This window comes from Podarcis cretensis (genome assembly GCF_951804945.1).
Source record: "Podarcis cretensis genome assembly, chromosome: 8".
NCBI classification, from domain to species: domain Eukaryota; kingdom Metazoa; phylum Chordata; class Lepidosauria; order Squamata; family Lacertidae; genus Podarcis; species Podarcis cretensis.
Window position 1 is genome coordinate 30,652,653 of NC_137177.1, and position 19,855 is coordinate 30,672,507.

General features: G+C 41.0%; 1 protein-coding gene and 1 long non-coding RNA gene across 3 annotated transcripts in view; one reads left to right on the forward strand and one right to left on the reverse strand.

Moving 5' to 3' along the window:
* The window catches only part of LOC307222498, a 66,079-nt gene extending 48,332 nt beyond the window's left edge, over positions 1–17,747 (forward strand). Inside the window, exons 3-4 of the long non-coding RNA XR_013841777.1 lie at positions 14,066–14,144; positions 17,722–17,747. This is a non-coding gene — a long non-coding RNA (uncharacterized lncRNA). The remainder of the gene's footprint in view (positions 1–14,065; positions 14,145–17,721) is intronic.
* The window catches only part of KIAA0319L (KIAA0319 like), a 59,598-nt gene that overhangs the window by 31,867 nt on the left and 7,876 nt on the right, over positions 1–19,855 (reverse strand). For both annotated transcript variants that reach the window (XM_079987697.1, XM_079987698.1), the window contains exons 3-4: positions 9,905–10,599; positions 2,006–2,279 (exon numbers count right to left, since the gene is read on the reverse strand). In XM_079987697.1, the coding sequence (XP_079843823.1) occupies positions 2,006–2,279; positions 9,905–10,599 (969 nt within the window). The remainder of the gene's footprint in view (positions 1–2,005; positions 2,280–9,904; positions 10,600–19,855) is intronic.

Sequence of the window (19,855 nt, forward strand, 5' to 3'; positions counted from 1 at the left end):
ATGCTTCTCAATTAACTACAGCAGTTTTCAATATTCTGGAGCCTGGAATACGGAAATGCATGTTTTTGATGAGAAGCAAGCTGTGCGTAATAACCCCGGGCATAGAAATTGCTTGCAGAAATCATCCCACGTCTCAAAATTAAAGTGCACCACAAGCCCTTAGTTGCAAAGCTTTAGAAATAACAAGCTACAAATTATTAAACTATAACATCCCACCCTTTAAACTTAGATGCCATTTGAGATTTTTAAACTGAAAGTGAATACAACGCAACAGAATCATACAGAAATTAAACTCTTTGCTATCTTTCTGGAAAATTCAACATGCACTTTGTGCTCTGTACTGAAGGGAGATGTCAGCCAGGTGCAGTAGAGATGAGAAGAGCTGAATCAGATATGTTTCAGGAGACAATCTAGCTGCTTTTCTCAAACTGAGAGGGACAAGAGCCTCTATTTATTCAACTGTAAGCTTAGCCTTTTGCAAACATAGCAAGAATTTGCACTATTCTGAGCTGGAAACTGAGAAGCATTTTAAGGTCCAAGTAAGTATGCAGATCCCATAAAATTTAACTCTCTGGTACTTGTTGTACCTTTGCATATAGGGTAGTATCACTGAAATTGATCTTTATGCTTTGTTTCAATTTTAAAAGCACTCCAGTTCTTCTCAAACAGACCTGCCCTTCATTGCCCCCTTGCAACAAACATACAACAAAAATGAATTGGCACTTTAGCTTCAGAATAAGGGGGGGGGGGATATGGAACAGTAGAACACCTTCAGAAGTATCTATTTAAAAAACAGAGAGGGGAGAAAAACATATATGACCATAGACCATATATAGAGTTAGAACACTAGTCCCTCAAACTCAGTATTGCCCGAACTACGTAGTGCTAGGGATTCTGTGGCCCTTCAGACGTTGGACTGCAGCTCCCATCAGCCCTGCCAGCATGACCAATAACAGGTGTGCAACAACATCTGGAGGGCCACCAGTTCCCCACCACTGGTCTACTGGTCTAGAGTGGCTCTCTAGCATTTAGACAAGAGCTTTTCCCCAGCCCTACCTGGAGATACAAGGGATGGAACCTGGAGCCTTCTGTATACAAAGCATGAGCCCTTCCCTCGAAATACACTTGGAGAAGAGGTATAGCATGGAGGCCAAGACTGAGAGTTGCAAAATAACCTCATCTCAACCACAAACCCACTAGGTGACTTTAAGCAAGCCAGTCACACACACTCCAACTGAGGAGAAGAGGACTGGCCTCCTTTACAGGACTGTTACAAAGGTTCATGAGATAAATGAGTGTGAAGTTCTTTGAATACTTGAAATGTGTTATATAAATGCTAATTATTATAATGATGAGCACAGTTGAGCAGCCAGCATTTTCTTTCCTTTTTTTAAAAAAATGAGCTTTGTTTTGTTTGCGGCTGATTGACAGAAACTGGGTGCAAAAGAGGAGAACCAGGCACAGCACAGATGTGCGGAAGGGAGAAATCTGAAATTGATGCTTCTGGGGGCTTAGCCATCAGCTGTTGGTATGAAAGTCCCAGCCAGGCTGCCAGAAAAGGAGAATGACAAAGTAGGAATGGGAATGTAGAAAACAGATATGTAAAATGTAAAAATTAAAAGCAGATCTCAAACTGAAGGTTGAAGTTAGAGGTGGGTCCCAGAAAAGGCAGCTGTACATAGTTTTTTGTAATTATTTCTCACTAAGCACTATAAAATGTTTATTTCACTTAATCAAGCGATGCACAACACAAAAGAGTAGCTGTGGAAAAGTGCAAAACCAGAATGATACGTTCCTAGATCTTGTACAAGATCATCAAAAGGTTTTTCCCCCCTCTTCCAAACTAAGATAGCAAGATGTGATGTTTTAAACAAGCACTAGAAGAAAACATCTGTCAAAACGTTTGGCAAATGAACAGTCAGATTAAGAGCTGAGATTGTGGAACTATGCCAGTAGCATTTAAAGGCAGGCTTACAACATCTCCTCAGCTGATAGTTGCTCTTACCTGGCGTTGGGGCAGCAGTGCTGGGTTGCACAGCAGGGTTTGTTGGGACTACAGGATTACTATCATTGGTGGGGGCGCCAGTTGGAACAGAAGTAACCAGCTGCGTTTCCCCCATACTCTTCCCATGAAGACTGCTAGAAGTTGGAATGGCATCCTCCAAAGAGAAAGACTGGGTAGAAGTGTTGTTGGATGGCTCGACTTTCTCAGCGTTCGCAACAGGACTGGGGAATGTAGCTGCCAGAGAGGGTTCTAAAGTGGAGGCTCCAGCAGGGGCCTAGTGAAAGCAAGAAAGGAACGTAAGAAAGCATTTACTGACCACAACGTCCAAAATGGCATTTATAACCTAACTCTTATCATCACCAGTCATGAAAATTTCCCCAACTCTGTCAGAAATTTCACCCCATTCAAGGCCCCATTCAGAGGAAGAGTAGGGAAAATGATGTAGTAGTAGTAGTAGTAATATTCATTATTAATGTATGCGTCATATCACGTGAGAAAAACATGTTTGGCTAGAAACAGCTGGGGGTGCACATACATGCACAAATTGCATGTTTCATTTCCCCCCAAAAAATATAGTCCAGCCCACCACATGGTCTGAGGGACGGTGGACCAGCGCACGGCTGAAAAAGGTTGCTGACCCCTGCTCTAAATTGTAAAATTCCTTCCCTACAGAGGTGCATGTCACACCTTCACTATACAATTTTCAGCTAACGCTTTATCCTGGCCTTTGTGTGCCTGAGAGGTATGTTTTAAATTGTTGTAACCTGCCTTGGGACTTGCTGGTGAAGGGTGCAAATAATAATAATAGGCATGAATGGCAAAAACCCCGAAAGGATTATGCAGATGTAACAGCCTCTGCAACATGAGAGAACTGGATTTCAGATGCTGTTCAAAAGGAGCACATTGTGCAAACAGAATTTCTGGCTTTATGGTCAAGAACTTGGGTGACAAGCCCATTTTGCTCACTTATAAAATTCTCCCACTTTTGAGTGCCGTGAGAGACTAATCAGACCAGTGTAAACAAGACAAGGGGACAGACGAAAACAATTTCCTTTCTTTCATAAGAAAATTCCTTCCCCAGGCCCTCCTCATTCCGGTGGGTAGCCTGAGGCAGCCAGAACCAGACATTTCAGCTTTAACTGGGCTTATCTGTATATGCTACGTATTTTCCTCAGCTGATCTTTGTATAGCATAAGATGAACATTTAAATCACAGCACACAGAAATATCAACAACCTGGACTTGATTTTCATAACAAACAAAAATATAACAGCACTCTTTCTTGTTGCACAGTCAAATGGCAATATTTAAAAGGTCAAGCTAAGGGCGAGAAATTCATGACTTCTGTTATCATGTACGTTATATAATTTGGGAAGGTGAGTATCAGCACATAAAGCTCTGGATTTGAACTCTGGGCTCAGGGGCCCAGTTATGAAATAATTTTGGGTTGCAGTGCTGTTCTGTTCAAGATGTGGTACCAGCTGAATTTAAAGGGATGATCAAAACACACATTCAATTCATAGATGGAGAGAGAGACCACTGGAGACTATTGGACTGAGTCAATCTGGATTATGAAATGTTGGCGACAGCACTAGTTATCTGGTTTAGTATATGAATTTGATAGGCTGGTAATGTTCATATCATTTTGGATCAAGCCTTGTTTCCTCAAGAAGTTATTCTCTGGAATGGAAAGTTAAATGAGATTCTGAAGGTGTACATCCCGGAGACCAAGTGCCCCAAACCACAATGTACACTAACTTTATTCAATGTTAACTCAGGACTCTCAATGAAACTCTTGTTGATTGTTGCAAAACTACAAAGCCAGTTGCTTTGAAGGCATATGAAAAGAAGTTCTTTCAACACTGCAATGAACTCTCATTTACTGTTGTGAACTATGTGATCAAATCATCAAATCAACAAGCAGGCTCATGTTGGCAAGCAACTTCTCTAATTGTGTAAATCAATTATCTCAATTATTTCTTTCAAAGATTTTATGTGGTGGTTGCCTCCCCATCCAGACCCCAATCCCTCTCTTCTCCTGCATGGTGTTGTTGTTTTTTTAGTGGGAGATTGAGAGGCCTTTCCACAATAGCTGATGTTCAATGGGCTGGGGTGCACAGCAAGAGAGATCAAACTACATTTCTCAGGATGTCATATACAACTGTGTGCACATTGCACAACACCATCACTGCACATGTGCTAACTATCTGGAACTCTCTTAAAACAGACATCTGTTTCAGGACAATCACCAAGAAAGCTTGCACTGAGCCAATTCAAGACAGGGAGCGCAGTTTGCCCATCAATAGTCTAGAAATAGACACAGGCACATACATTTTTAATATGTGCAACCTTTTCATAAGTAACCGTTATGAAACAGTTCTCAAAATCCAAAGGTTTGTTACTGGCAAAATCTGGTTTCTTCCCTCTTGGTTCCTCCACATATTCTGCTGATGAACAGCCTTCTTTGTCAATCCCTATGTTTTTAGGGGCAGGGGGTCACGTTCTAATATATCTAGAACAATATTGAACTCTGATCACTCTGCAGAAGTCACAGGACCTAAATTTGCAAATGCAGCAAATATGATCAGTAACCAAGGCAAGCAAACACTGGCCAAGGATAAAGACACTTCAGCTACACCACAGTCAAAGTGGAAGGCAAGAAACACTAACCTTGGAAGAGATTCATTTGAAAAAAGCGCTTGCTTCTGCAAGCATACCACAGTGATGCAGCAGCAGACCCTTAATCAACAGTGCTGTACTTGAATACTTCTCTTGACTAGTCAATCACTGTTGTCTGACTCAAATGCACAGCATTGCGCTTGAAGAAAAAGGCACTAATTTGGCAATGGAGCCAGACTGCAACTTGGCACGTGACAGACTCTCACTCACTCTCATGAGCATATGCCAATTTGTCTTCCTGAGGGGCTTTCAAACATTTTTAATATGAGCAGTAAATGTGAGACTATCTTCCCCCAACATAGTGCTTCTGTTGTAGGGGAAATGCAGTGTGTTGGTATTGGCAAAATGAAATTCCTTCTCCCTCACCAAGTGTGTTTGTTACAACAGTTTGGATAATAGATACATGAATGTCACAGACAGGTCCACAGACAAGTGCATGCAACATCATTATGAGTTTCTGTTCTGCCCTGTATTTCTTGCATACAGTACTGTTTTTATTCTGCTGCAGTTTGTCTTCTGCCAAAAATTTCATTATTTGTCTTTCACTGAGGTGAAATGACATAACTTATGTAAAGTATTTAAATAATTACATAATTTAGGTTGCCATTATATTATTCCATTCCGTCCCATTCATTTAAATGCAAAGGGAACACAATGCAAATTGGGTGGCAGAAGCATAATCAGTTATGTATCAGTTGCCGACTGAAAACAACAGTGAATACCAATTATATTCACTGGATTGATTTCTGTTCCAGACACGGGGCAAAAAAGTGAATGCTGATAATTCCTGCTCCTTTTTCTGCTTTCTTTGGAATTCTCTGACATCGTTAGACATCCCCAGTAATTAATAATTCCTGCCCTATCATTATTGCATCTCACACACAGCATGACTTCCCTTTCTTCCACAGCCCCAGTCTCATTATGTGGAGGTACACTGATACAGTTTATGTTTAATGCAATGTAGTACTAAGAATAAGATGTGGTATTTTCCCCTTGCTTGCCTTAGACAACAGCCGGGGTACGCCAAATTCTAGTTAACATTCTCTCACTTCATTTCCCTCAGAACATTATTTGATCCTATGAGAATATGTCTTAAATCCACTATTTATCAATCAAGCTACAATACTGCTATAAGAAGCAAAATATTCTTAAAAAATGCCACTTCCAAGGGAGAATGCCAGGTTGGGACTGGGAGCTCTATAGCAATGCAGGAGGGTTGCTGGGCAGCAGTGTGTGTATCCTATCCCTTTCCCACTCCTGAATATCTCCCCGCAACCCTGAAAAGCACTGCAAGGCTCCTGCTTCTGGTTGACTGGAGCCCTGAACAGGAGTATGCCTGAGAGGGTGGAGATACACAGCAACACTGCCTGGCAAGTCCCCCTTTTAAATTACTATAAGAAGCAAAATAGACAGTGTGCATCAATCTTTAAATGTACATAACTACACTTAGATCTTGTAGGAGGACGTGGGTTATAGGACTACTCGTGGCTGTGATTTTAAGATGGCTATTGTGCAAATTATATTCTCTTTTTCTTATGAAGATTTTTGTCCTGTGGGGACCTTCAGTTATTGCAAAACCTGCTTTCCATAACTTGGAAATCAAAAAACGTAAGTTCTCCATGAGAGAAATCACAAATGGGTTTTTAGTGGTAACCCTAGGGAAGTGGCCTGGAATTGCAGCAAAACATCAGATTTCAGAGAATTTATTTTTACAGCCTTAATTTTACATTCTCTGCTCAGCTGGAGCATTAGAAGAGAATCTGATAGCTCAGAGCTCAACACCCTGTTGTTGAAATCAGCAGGGAAATTAGGGACACATTACTATTTATCACTTAGGGCAAGCAAGAATCAATCTTAGCAGAGGGATTGCAGTGCAGTCTCTACCACACTGGATCACTTCCAGAGTGACAGTCTCTTGTGAGAGGCCAGATGGTTACGGTTTTAGGGAAGCATCATTATTGATGTATTGCTGAGACAGAGGAGCCAAACAGCAGTTCCTAAGTGACTGTTAAGAAGTCAAGGGCTGAGGGACAGCTGAGTCAGCAAGGCAAAGTTAAACCATGCGGTTGTTTTGCATGCTAACTAGGATAGCTCCAGGTTTCCTAGTCGTGTCCTTTGGCTCTGAGCCACATCCTGTTCCACCAGGTTGGCAGCTCTCATATCACAGCTGCAATGTAACCTGGGACTGCAAAATCTGCAACCAGGTACATGAGAATAACAGCTTTTAAGAACCACAATCTACTGAAAACATACTAAGTTGAGCAAGGGATTTCTAAAAATGAGATAGACCCCACTGATAAGAGTTATGTCACTGAGTTGTCTGCTGTGGTAGACTCTCTGTTGCACCCTTACCTGGATGCGAGTAAAAAAGTACACTTGGTACACACCCCACACATATGCTGAGTTCAACCATTCTGTTTGTTGCACTTGCCATGAAGTTATAAGCAACCAGTTTTATTTCTAATTATGAAGGGGGAAGACTGGGAGATGTTTGGCAGCTCTGTGGCCAAGCTGCCTGGAAAGCCTGGGCTATGCAAGGCTAAATCAGCACTTGTAGGGACTTCCGGGTTAGCGCGATCGGTTAATGGCGGATTCCCTCCGAGCTCCGGAGGGAATCGGCTCTGCTGAAGACGGGTCTTACCGCGCCGGCGATGCGGGGACCCTTAGAAACCGCAGGCGCGGAAGCCTGCGGACTTGGTGACTCGGTGGGCACCTTTAAGCGCCCTCCCCGACCCACGAAGAGCCTTTTTAAAGGCTACGGAGAGGGTACGGAGAGTGGCGTGGTGCTGGGAGTAGACCGCTACTTCAGTGGAGCGAAGCCGCGAGCCATGGCCGGAGAGCGCTGACTTTTTTCCCAAAATTTGGACTGGAAAACAAACAACCCGTGAGTAAAATGGAATTTGGACTTTAAAAATTTTTTTTTACCTTGGAATTTGGCACGACCGGGGGATGCGCTAAAGGGAAGTCCGCACCCCCCCCTACTTACAAATGATTTAAAGCAAGAACCGGAGAACTAAGGTGGAAAGATTATTGCTTTTGTGGTGTTAGACAAAGATATTTCCATGAATTTGACAGAAGAAGTTTTTGTGCTGGAGAGAAAGAGAGGACTCTTGGAAGTGTTCGGGTAACCCCCCCCCCCGAACCCGGGAGCGTCCTGAGCGGGTGCCGGAGGAAAAAGAATAAGGAGTTTGACAGCTGTCAAAGGAGCTGTCAAACGGGCGATTAAAGTTAAGAACTTTGCTACTTAATAACTCTCTGAACTAAAGGTGTTACATTTGAATAGAGGTGGTTGGAAACAAAGTAGTAATAAACAACAAAGTGACGGATTGTTGGAAAAGGACTATTAAGCAATTGGAACCCCCCTAGGGGGAACTAGAGACATTACAATGGCTGCAGAGGGAAAATTACTGGCAGAGATAGAAAAAATGTTTTTTCTCGTGGGAATTTTGCAAGAGCAGAGCACGGCTATGAACAAAGAACTTTTGACCTTGAATTCTAAAACAAATAACTCTGCTGAATGCATAAAGGATTTAACTGATAAAGAATCTGCGGCTGAACCAGAAATGACATCTTTGGAACCGATGGAGAGGAAAGAAGGAGCGGAGAAAGTACAGGCGGAAAATACCAACCAGAAATTTATATTGTCAGAAAAGAAAGAAGAAGATCTTCGGATTATAAATCTGCGAAAGATGAGAAAGATGAAGAAGGAAGTCCCTGGAGTACTTGGAACACTGGAATTTAAAAGAATAAAGAAACATGATTGGGACTTCCTTTTTGAGTATGGGAGAGCAGCTGACCTTTTGCAGCAACTGCTTCTAAACATTTCGGATGGAAGTAAATTTGTTGTGACTGTGACAGAACTCCTTCGAGACCTGAGGACCAACAAAAAGGATTACCAACAAAATCGGCAGAGAGAGACTAACAGAGAGTTGAGGGCCTCGGATGTGAGGAGTCCGGGCTAGGAACTGTTTTTGTGGACATTTGCTTGGGAAGGGACGGAGACCGGGGTAGGGAGGGGAGAATTGAATTTCAAAATTTTATGATTTTTGTATTTGGCTATTGGGATCTATAATTAGTATAAGAATGGGAGAAATTCATGGAAGGGAAGTTAGGTCGACCTTAGAAAAAGGATTTAATGTTTATAAGAGAATTGGATAAGTTAAATGTGGACAACTAAAAAGAGCTAAGTTTTAAAAATAATAACAATATGTTTAAGATGATAGACAAGAACTTGCTGAACTAATTATTGGAACTGGGATGTATGAAGAGGGGGTGGGGGGAAGTCCGGGAAAGAGGGTAAAGAAAGTAAGGGTATGAAAATGTATATGTGTTGTCTTTGTCTTTTTATGTGTGTGTGTCTTTATAAAATGTAAAAACCCAATAAATTTTTTAATAAAAAAATAAAAATAAATCAGCACTTGTAGCCTTTTGTGCTCCAGAACAGGAAAGGTCAGTGCAGGCAGAGGGGTGATCTCTAGGAAAAAGTGATCCAAGCAGCTTTACCTAATGGTGCCCAAGCTGGAATACTCTCCACCAGAAAATCCAGTGTGTGGGAGGTTAGACTTTCAGCAGTTGTGTCTAAACTGTAATGGTCCTCTCCCCCCCACCAGGAGTGTCCAAGGCAGTGTCCAAGGCAGTGTATGCCCTTTTCTGCCAGACTTTCCCTCTGTCTGAGGTACCTTCAAGCAGAGGCATCCCAGCTGACAAGTTCTCTTCCCTTCCAGACTTTCTTAAGGAAAAAGCTGGGGGCGGGGGCCTCTTCCAACTTCATTTTTTTACTTGACAGACATATCTCTCCATCATCACAATTCATGGACATATTTCAGCCAGACAAAATTGTCTGAGAAGAGCATGGAGCAAAGCCAGTGAGGAGTGTGACTTGAGGAGAGTCCCAAGGGCTGTATAGAGAGGCCTGGAAGGCTGCACTCAGTCTCTGGGCTTGAGGTTCCTCATCAAGCAAGTCAGACCTATCTGTTCATTAATCCACAAATGCAAGAGTGAACCTTTGGGTACCATTTCTCATCAAGGCAGTGGACTGAACCTTTTAAAACTGCACTGATTCTAACCACCGTTTTCAAAACTTTTGATTCTTTTTATTTCTTAGAATTTCCAAACAATGTCAAGTATGTTGCTGCTATTGTGCAATAAAAAAGGATTATAAAGCATTTATACAACAGAATTTGGATTAGTGTTGACATTAACAATATTATCTTGCACTTACCCTCATGAGGCCACTCCCAGCAAGGTCACTTGGTCTGTTCACATTATTGCTGCTGGGGGGAGATGAGCTTTTGAATTTGGTTGTTCTCAACTTTTCACTGTTTGGCAGCAGGTTTTTCTCTGGATCAATGTGGTTTCTGGGAAGGTTTGTTTCTTGATGTGAAGAAGGAGCTTCTGTCAGATCATTATGGGTGGATTTATTATCCAAGGGCTGAGATGGAGCAGGATGGGCTACAGGACCTCCGCTGTTGGAGCCTGTGTCCCTCTTAAGAGAGCTTCCCCTGATGTCTGCCAAGTGTGCTCTGTAAGCCAGCAACTCTTTGAAGGACCTTCTCATCCTTGTTTTACTTTGATGTCCTTCCCTCCAGTCCAGCCACTTAGGAAGATAACCTCTCCTCTCTGCTGCAGGTTGGGCATTTATCGTATGCTCAGATCTCTTTACAAACACCAAGATCGAGTCAGTGGTGTTGGTCCAGATTGCCTGACACCAATGAGGCTTGATACAGTTCACCTGGATGCACATCTTTCCCTTGAGCCAAAAGGCATCACAGGTAGGGCTCTGACAGCAAGTAGCTTGACAAGATTGGACAGAGTGAAATCCTTCCAGCAGCTGGAAGTGAACACCATCCAGTGACCTCAAATGGCCTCCCTGGAGAGCCTTCCCTGGCTGGCAAGTGCCTCTAGTCCAGCTTGCATCTGAGCAAAGAGAAATAAAATGATAATTTTAAATAAGAATCCAACAGCATAGATGTAATCCAGGAAATAATTATATCTGGGTTGTTGTTGGTTTTTTAAAAAACCCTACTTCATTTCTACTCTCTAGTAATAAACATAACTTATCAGGGGTAGGTGTCATCAGCATATTGATGGCGCTTCACTCCAAATCCCCCAATGACAGTTCACAATAACTTCAAAAGGTATTAAACAAAATGGGTTACAAGACTGGAGCCTGCAGAATACCACAAAATAATTCCTATGGGGCTAAGCAGTAGCAACCCAATTATAGTCTCTGGAGCCAGACCTCAATAAAGAAGAACCATAGCAATGTGCTATCTCTAACTCCCAAAATCATGTGATAGTCCACAAGGATACCATGGTCAATGGTATCAAAAGCTGTGGTGCAGTCAAGGAGAATTAACAAAGTCACGCTCCTCCTGTCCTGTCCTTCTCCCCAAACAGGTCACTGCTCAGGGTGATCAATGCAGTTTCCATCCCAATATCCAGGCCTGAAGCTGGAATGAAATGGGTACAGAAATCTGTTTCCTTCAACCATGAAGTTGCCCACCCACCCAAAATTAAATTGTTAGATGATTATGATCTAAGAATAGAAGACTAAACACCCTACAAACAGGAATCATGGGAACTACTTTAAATACTGCTTTAAATACTAATGGCTGCTTTAAATAGCTGCCTTAAATACTAATCTGTTTAATGAGAAGTGTCTTATCTTCAAACGATTACCATTTGTTGCCAAATACTAGAAGATCATCTTGGCTAGGTCAGAAGTACAAGCAAAGGAGTACTGGCAAACTTATTCACACACAATTGTTTGTAAGGTTCTCTCTTTCTACATTGTTATAATCTGACAAGGCTCCCTTGCCCTATAAAACAGCAGCATGCAGTCATCAGTGCACACAGTTCTGAACCAGAGTTGCCTTGTATAACTATGAAGTGCAGAACAATGAGAAGTTACAAGAAACTTAGGAAACAAGTTGTTTTTTGCAACTTCCCTAATGGATGTTGGTTAAAGTAATAATTTCACTCAAAGAAATCTGTTATCAGGAGAACAGATCTGCTATGCCTACCTCGTCCAGGTCAGACCAGGGATGAGGAAGGTTGGCCCAGGGGTCAATGTGGCCCTTGTGACTCTCCCCTGGCTATGTCCCACGCTTTACCGGTCCTGCTCCATGCCCTCCTTGAGTGCTTTTGCCTGAATGAAACATCTCCTGCCTGCCTTAATGGAGAAGTGTTTATGTGCATGCATATAAACCCCTGGCTTTTGCATGGCTAGAATGTAGCACAAAGGAAAGAGTCACATCCATTGCTCTGCCCACTTTTGCCCCTGCCAATACAGGCATGTGGCCTCCTTTGGAAGGTTGCCCATGAGGGAATGAAGTCCTTGGGCTGAGTAAGGTTCCCACCTGTGCTCCAGACAATGAAAGAACTCTTCTGCTGCTCCTTGCCACAGATCTGTCTTGCTTCTTCTTTGCCTCTGCCTCACTGCACCCAGCCTTGCCTGGATTCCAGGACCTTACCCCCTTCCCTTGGTAGGTGCAGAGTCTGGCAAAGAAACACAGCTACCTTGAACACCAAATGACTATGGCTGGGGGCCTGTAGTCTGTGCCTGTGTATTAACAGCTCCAAGGTCAAAGATCTCCTGCAGGAACATATAGCAGAAAAGGACTATTTCCAATACAAATACCATCCACAGTAAAGTCTGCTCAAACGATTACAAGATTTCCCCAATGGGTGGAAAAAATGGCTAATACCACAAGGTGCCTGCTATCAAATTTTAGCCTAAAGTGCTTTTTAATGACTGACTTTTACAGAGGAGTTTTTGAATGGAAACACAACAGAGCAAACATCTAACACCACTGGTAATGATGTGCTCATAACACTACCATCTGTTCAGGCCTGAAGAGCCCAAAACTGCACAGCACTACCCAAGGGCAGTTATGAAACTACATAAGGTGTGCTTTACTCCCATGGCACTGGAGTAGATTATTGGTTGAGATTCTATCCTAACCTTTAAATAGCCATACCCACACCCACACCCACTCTCATTTTCAAGATGTTGCAATAGGTTTCTTATGAGGGGGTGCCAAAGCCCTTTTCAAAGTATTCTTGAAGATCTGAGCTATCCTAATTCAAAGCATAATATCTGGAGGCCAGTACAGTGGTACCTTGGGTTAAGAACTTAATTCGTTCCGGAGGTCCGTTCTGAACCTGAAACTGTTCTTAATCTGAGGCACCACTTTAGCTAATGGGGCCTCCCACTGCCACAGCACAATTTCTGTTCTCATCCTGAAGCAAAGTTCTTAACCTGAGGTACTGTTTCTGGGTTAGCTGAGTCTGTAACCTGAAGCATCTGTAACCTGAAGTGTCTGTAACCCGAGGTACCACTGTACATACATGTGAAGTTGATGGATCTTATTAATTCTGTAACTGGTGTACCAAACATTTCTTGTGCTTAGTGCAATCTCATTAAAAAAAAGTAGTCCGGAAATGCTTCTTATTATTACAGTGGTACCTTGGGTTACATACACTTCAGGTTACAGACTCCACTAACCCAGAAATAGTACCTCGGATTAAGAACTTTGCTTCAGGATGAAAACAGAAATCGTGCGACAGCGGCGCGGCAGCAGCGGGAGGCCCCATTAGCTAAAGTGGTGCTTCAGGTTAAGAACAGTTTCAGGTTAAGAATGGACCTCCGGAACAAATTAAGTACGTAACCAGAGGTACCACTGTACCATGCTAATGGATTTCATTTTAATACAATTATCACCTGTTTTCATGCCATTGATCAGAGCCTTATATATAAAGTTCCAGGGATTAAGGGCACTTTAAAATAGACAGCTAGCCTCTGTGAGATGACTAGACTGGGAAAATAGGCCTCTGCAAGATTAATTTATAACCAGGTCATATTGCCCTGACCCTTAAAGCAACTCCTTGATTCACATGCTATGTTCTTAGCTGCTACTGTGCCATTAAACGAAAGGTTGCCAATTCACTTAAGTGAATTAAGTTTAAACTCAACAATAGGGAGAAGGTAAAGAACACAATAAAGTTTTCACATCAGTAAAGGAATTAATTATTGCACATCAAAGATGACTATTTTTCTCCCATGATCTCTTCATGTTATATATTTTTATTTCTAAATAAACACTGATAATTCCCTCTAAATCTGAGATGTGCTTATTGTGCTTTTGTTTGAAAGCCTAATGGTTTTATATTTCCCTAGGAGTTTAATGGCCACAGAATTGGGTTGGGCTTTCATATACACTTCCTCTTATTTTAAAATGTTTTGACTCTCATTTTACCTTTCTTTTTCCTTGCATGTCCCTGATGTAGCTCTTTCCTACCCTAATACTCTTCATCAAACTGTATGGCAGATTTACAATATCTGTATATCAGCTCTGGATTTCATTTCTTCTTTCTATAGCATAGCCACAGTGTCTGTACTCAGATGCAAAACAGGAAAAATCTACTAGCCAGTTGGATGTCACGTTTGTGGTTCTTCAGTGGGTACTTTGTAAATTTCATATTTGTTCAAGTTACTTACAAATACTGTGCAGCCTTTATCTGACATTCCAATCTCCTACCTGCTTTCTTGCCCAGCAATGGTCTCAATGGTCAGCCTTTCATCCTATTTAAAATATCAAATGCTTCCAAACTAAGAATTGCTATCCTTTCTTTGCTCACATCAGGAAAATCAGATGATGATTCAAGTCTTTTCTGCATGTTCTGCCTTTTTTCAGTTGTTGTTCTAATGGTCACCCATGTAGCACTAAAACATGGCTTATCATTACGTGTGAAACGGGCCACTAAATGTAAAGCATTCTGAATATACTAATATGCTCCAAAAATATTACACATTATTATTACTGGACCTAGAAGAAAACCTGCCATCAGAAGAGTTCTCAGCAATTAAGATGCTTGCTACTAACACCACAACTGGTCACTGAACAGTCTGGCATCTTTGTGTATATTGGCATGAATGGATCCTGAGAATAGTATGAGGTTTGGGGTGAAAAACATGGGTGTTTTTAAATATTTTGTTCCTCATTACATCCTGCATTGCAAAGTCTTGTATTCCAAAAATCATTCTATGTTTAGCACACAGCTGGACCTCATTTTGGAACAAAGGGGCTGAGCACCCAATACCACTGGCTGAGAAAGGACAGGTGTCATAATAACAAGGGCATGAGGTCCATAAAGCAAATGTTTCCGTGATACATTTTCCATAGCAAATTGGAAGTACTGGCAGCCTTAAAGAAAAATTAAAATTATGTTTGGATTGGTCTTACAAAATGTGGATTTAACAACTGAGGTTTTCCTCAAAGTTCACTTAAAAGACAAAAAAATAAAAATAAAAAATAAACAGGATCAAGGGGGCTGGCGGCCAACTTTATTGGGTTTATTTCAACAGATCCCTGGAGATCTCTTAGACAGGTTCTCAAGCATGTGTGTGTTTTTTAAATTTAATTTGAAGCAAAGCACAATTTAGATTCTTACTGAGTTTAGTATTGGTCTGGTGTGCTGATTAATCTGTCAAGCACCATAAAAATTCACTGCAGCATAATTAAAATAGGTGACACAGTATTCCTGCCAGCTTTGAGATGGAATGGGAGGGAGGAAATGGTGGGAAGAGTCTTTGAATCCTGAAAACAGATGGGCAAAGCTGAATATTCCTAATTATGTTTTCTTGCCAGCTGCCTTCCATTAAACATTCAAGCTGTACTTACATTTTGTTTATTTGCATTTGTCTCCCTCCTTATCATATATATTAAATAAATCCTCTAAATGCTTTGCCTAGTCACCAAATGTCAGCCAAAGCAGACATCTCATTGTGCTTCTTAAGAATGCCCAAGCTTTGGCAAACATATAAGGGAAAGAAACCACATAATTAAGGAGCAGAAATTGCCTTGCGCATGCTTGCAGCAAGGGTAGCATCATTAAGCTTTTTATAGAGCTGAAGGATTTAAGGGACACTGGGGAAGAAGCAGTCTCAGAGAGAACTAGGGACCAAGTTAGGTCATACACAAGATATGTAATGCCTTTCATGTATCTGGTATTTACATATCAAATAGAAACCATGTTGGGGGTGAGAGATTGAGGCCATGCCTAGGGGTGAGGCACTGATTTCTATTCTAACCTATGTTTTCTGCATGCTGCACTATTTCTGTTCTGCTGCAGTTCAGTTTCCGACAAAACCGTTATTCATCTCGCTGACTGATGTGACTGAATTTTACGAAATTACTTTATTATGCTTTTCCACACAATTCAATTCAATGCAAAGGCCAATCAGTTCAAAGCAAAGGAAACACAATGCAAATGAGAGGGGGCAAAATGTCACCAATCATGTACTGTTTGCGGACTGGAAACAACAGTGAATACTGATAATATTTGCCAAACTCATTTCTATTCTGAACATGAGACAAATTAACAAACATTCGTTATTTTCACTTCCACTTCCACTGCAATTTTCCAATATCCATATCCATGCTACCAAGAGGTGGGTGGGTTGTGAAACCTTCTGTCCTATGCCAGTCCCTAATGAAAATTGCTTCCCTGAAGCTGCTAAAGTCCCTAGAAGAGGTCTCCATTGGGGCTAACAGAGGTATCCCTCCTGACATGAACTGAAGCTTTGAGGGAGATGTCACTGGTACTATAGTGAAGGAGGAATGAAGGATTAGCTACTGTCACCACATATCATGCTTCTGATCCTAATCTGGTTCCCTTTCTACCCCTTGAGGTTGCCATTTAAATTTTTAAAACAAAGATAGCATCCCAAGTGTAAGGAACTCTGGAGCTTGAACTGGGAATGCCTAACATGTGGACACTTGTCTTAATAGCTAATTTACTCAGCTTCTTCCTCTCTCAATTCCCAAGGAAAATAAGCACAAAGGGAGTAAGGGAGATAAACAAAAGATGGGGAAAGGCAGCCAGGAGTCGTTTCACCACAAGAGGAAGGGGGATTTGTATTTCTCAGGGGGGGGGGGTAAGAGAGAATTTTCTATCTAACTTTTCCTGCCTTTTTGTGGAAAGCCTTGAGAATTCTCAACACTGTGAGTCAACAGGAAGAATTTTCTTTAACATGGAGAGGGTATGCTAGACTCTGAGAGAAACAATCACTGCTTTGAAAAAGGCAGAACACAAATACTGTAGAATCAACCAATTACATGACATGCCCCAGTTGTGCCTCAGTTACTTCCTCAAAAGTTTGCAGGGTGGGTCCTTCCAGAGAAACCTGATGACTGCTATTAAAACAGCAGAGCAAACAATTCACCTGCTCAAGAACTGCAAAGTATTTATTTTCTTAACCAAATACACACACTCATTAAAGGTTTCGTAACCCTTACAAGTGGCTCAGGCAGTTTTCTTGCACAAGCACTGTGACCGCATGACAGCTAGCTGAACTGCTTAAACAGCAACTGAGTAGGGGGAAAGCGTGCTCTGCTAAGGACCCATATCAGTGTCATTAAACAGGCCTTCTTTACACAAAGAAATGTCAAAGTTGCTTGGATGCTTATGATGGAGCAGCACTAATGCAAGATTTTTACTTTCACAAACAGCAGTTGTGGAGTGGGGATCCAGATTGAAGCTCTGGTGTATGGCTTTAACTCTTTGCCCCCTACTGCTTTCCCAATTCAGAACAGGAAGACGAGATACCACCAAGGATAATGGGAGCTTCTTCCAGCCAAAAAATGCCCCAGGTGGTTTCTGAAATTTCTAAAATTTCTAAAATAATGTCAGCATACAATGAAAGCAATTCCAAGATACTGTGAATTGACCATAGGTTTTTATCAGCATAATAGCTAAGAACATGGGCTGAGATGTCTTCATTTTAAACTCTCTGGTTGTCCTCTCATTAGTAAGACTACAATTCCCATCATCCCTGACCACTAGTCCTGCTAGCTAGGGATCATGGGAGTTGTAGGCCAAAAACATTTGGAGGGCCGAGTTGAGGAAGCCTGGATTAGAGTAATACAATACTAGGCTAACCTTATCAGGTTGTTGTAAATATGACCATAAGCAGTACTTTGAGGACATAAAAATGCTGTTTAAGCATTATTTTTATTACATGTAATAACACAGACTGCAAGAAGATCAAACCTATCCTTAAGGAAATCAGTCCTGAGTGCTCACTGGAAGGACAGATCCTGAAGCTGAGGCTCCAATACGTTGGCCACCTCATGAGAAGAGAAGACTCCCTGGAAAAGACCCTGATGTTGGGAAAGATGGAGGGCACAAGGAGAAGGGGATGACAGAGGACGAGATGGTTGGACAGTGTTCTCGAAGCTACCAACATGAGTCTGACCAAACTGTGGGAGGCAGTGAAAGACAGGAGTGCCTGGTGTGCTCTGGTCCATGGGGTCACGAAGAGTCGGACATGACTAAACGACTAAACAACAACAACAACAACACAGATCGTAGCCTACACTATTGACCTTATGTTTATTACAGGCTTAAAATAATGAAGTCAGTTACAGATCTTTGATGTTCCAATGTAGCTCTCAGAAGTGAACCAGTTGCTGACTTCAGATTTACCACAGCTCGTTATATTAGCCTTATGTTGCCTCCAGTTTAGAATAAAATCAATCAATTAAGAAAATGCAGTTTTGCCACATTCATGAATCTTTCTCAAGAGATTGTAACTAACTCTGACAGGGTAACAGACGAAAGAAAGAAAGAAAGAAAGAAAGAGAAAGAAAATTTCACTGCAACATTTTGCAATTACATTGTTGTTTGAAAACAATGGTGGCTTTTTAAAAATAGCATTGTAACAGCTAGACAATATCCACTTTCTACTGAATAGAAAGCTGTATGGAACAAAGAAGAATTTCATTCTTCAGTATGTGAATATTCATTATGAAGGTGGGAGTTAAGAAGAGACAGACTGTGGCAGTTTAGTATGCTGGAACAATAATTCTAAATTCCAATAAAGCAATTCCGTAAGTTATTTTAAAAATGTCCAAAATCATCCTACTACTAAACCTTTGGGACTCATTTTGTTGTGTGTATAAAAGTGGGAACAGAATGCACTGAAGTAGGCATTTCAATGGCAAAATGTAGGTTTGTAAAGAATTACACTCAAACAAGGGCACAATACCTTCCACCATAGAAGCCTCAAAGTGCCCCCACCCACCCACACAAATTATCATAGCTATGGTTAAAAAGACAAAAAAAGCAAGTGGTTTTTGAAACACGACTCCAGTAGGCTCAGGAAACAGGAAACTAATCTCAAAAGAAGAAAAAAGAAGCAGATCCATTCTAACTTAAAACATGTAATGATTACTACTTACTCTCTACAATGAAAAAGATAATAAACCATGAATTTTAAATCAACTTTGTGTGACAAGCTGGAGATTAATGGTTCACTTACTGCACATCAGCTTAATCAAATTTCCCAATTGCCGAACGTCAGAGGATAATTATGGAGATTACAGCAGCAGCCCTGTCCAGAAGGCAGAGATTTTGCTAACTATAGTACTAACCCACTGAGATCAAATGCAACTGAGTCAGTATAAGTGATCCCTCTATTCTCTGAAAAAAGAGTAAATGTTACAAGTTTGCCAGCTGGAAGGCTTATTTTTAAGAACTTTTCTTTTCTTTTTTTAAAATAATATTTATTCCAGTTTTAAAAATTACAAAAAGAAAACACTAAATTAAGCAAGAAAAACAAGACAATACATCACCATGAATACAGACAAGCAAAAAATAAAAAACCCCAGAAAAATACAAACAATTAAGAAAAAAAGAAAAAGAAAAAAACAAATCAAACCTTCCCATAACTTATTTTTCATTTGCTTGTTTCCTTGACCTCCTCACACCTCCCTTTTTTGTATTCTAGTTCAATTAGATATTTCAGCAAATCCTTTCCATCTTTGTTTTTATCCTAATAATTTATCTTAACATACTGTAATTTTACACTCTCTTCTTTCACCAATTAACTATCCATTTTTACTTAATCCTTTATATCATTTCTGCTAAAACCACATAACTTCATTCCAACATCCTTCTAACATTCCTTAATTTTACAATGTTTCTGTAAATAAACTTTAAATTTCTTCCAATCTTCTTCCACTAACTCTTCTCCTTGGTCTCGGATTCTGCCAGTCATTTCCGCTAGTTCAATATAGTCCATCACCTTCATTTGCCATTCTTCCCGGGTGGGTAAATCTTGTGTCTTCCAGTACTTTGCAATAAGTATTCTTGCTGCTGTTGTGGC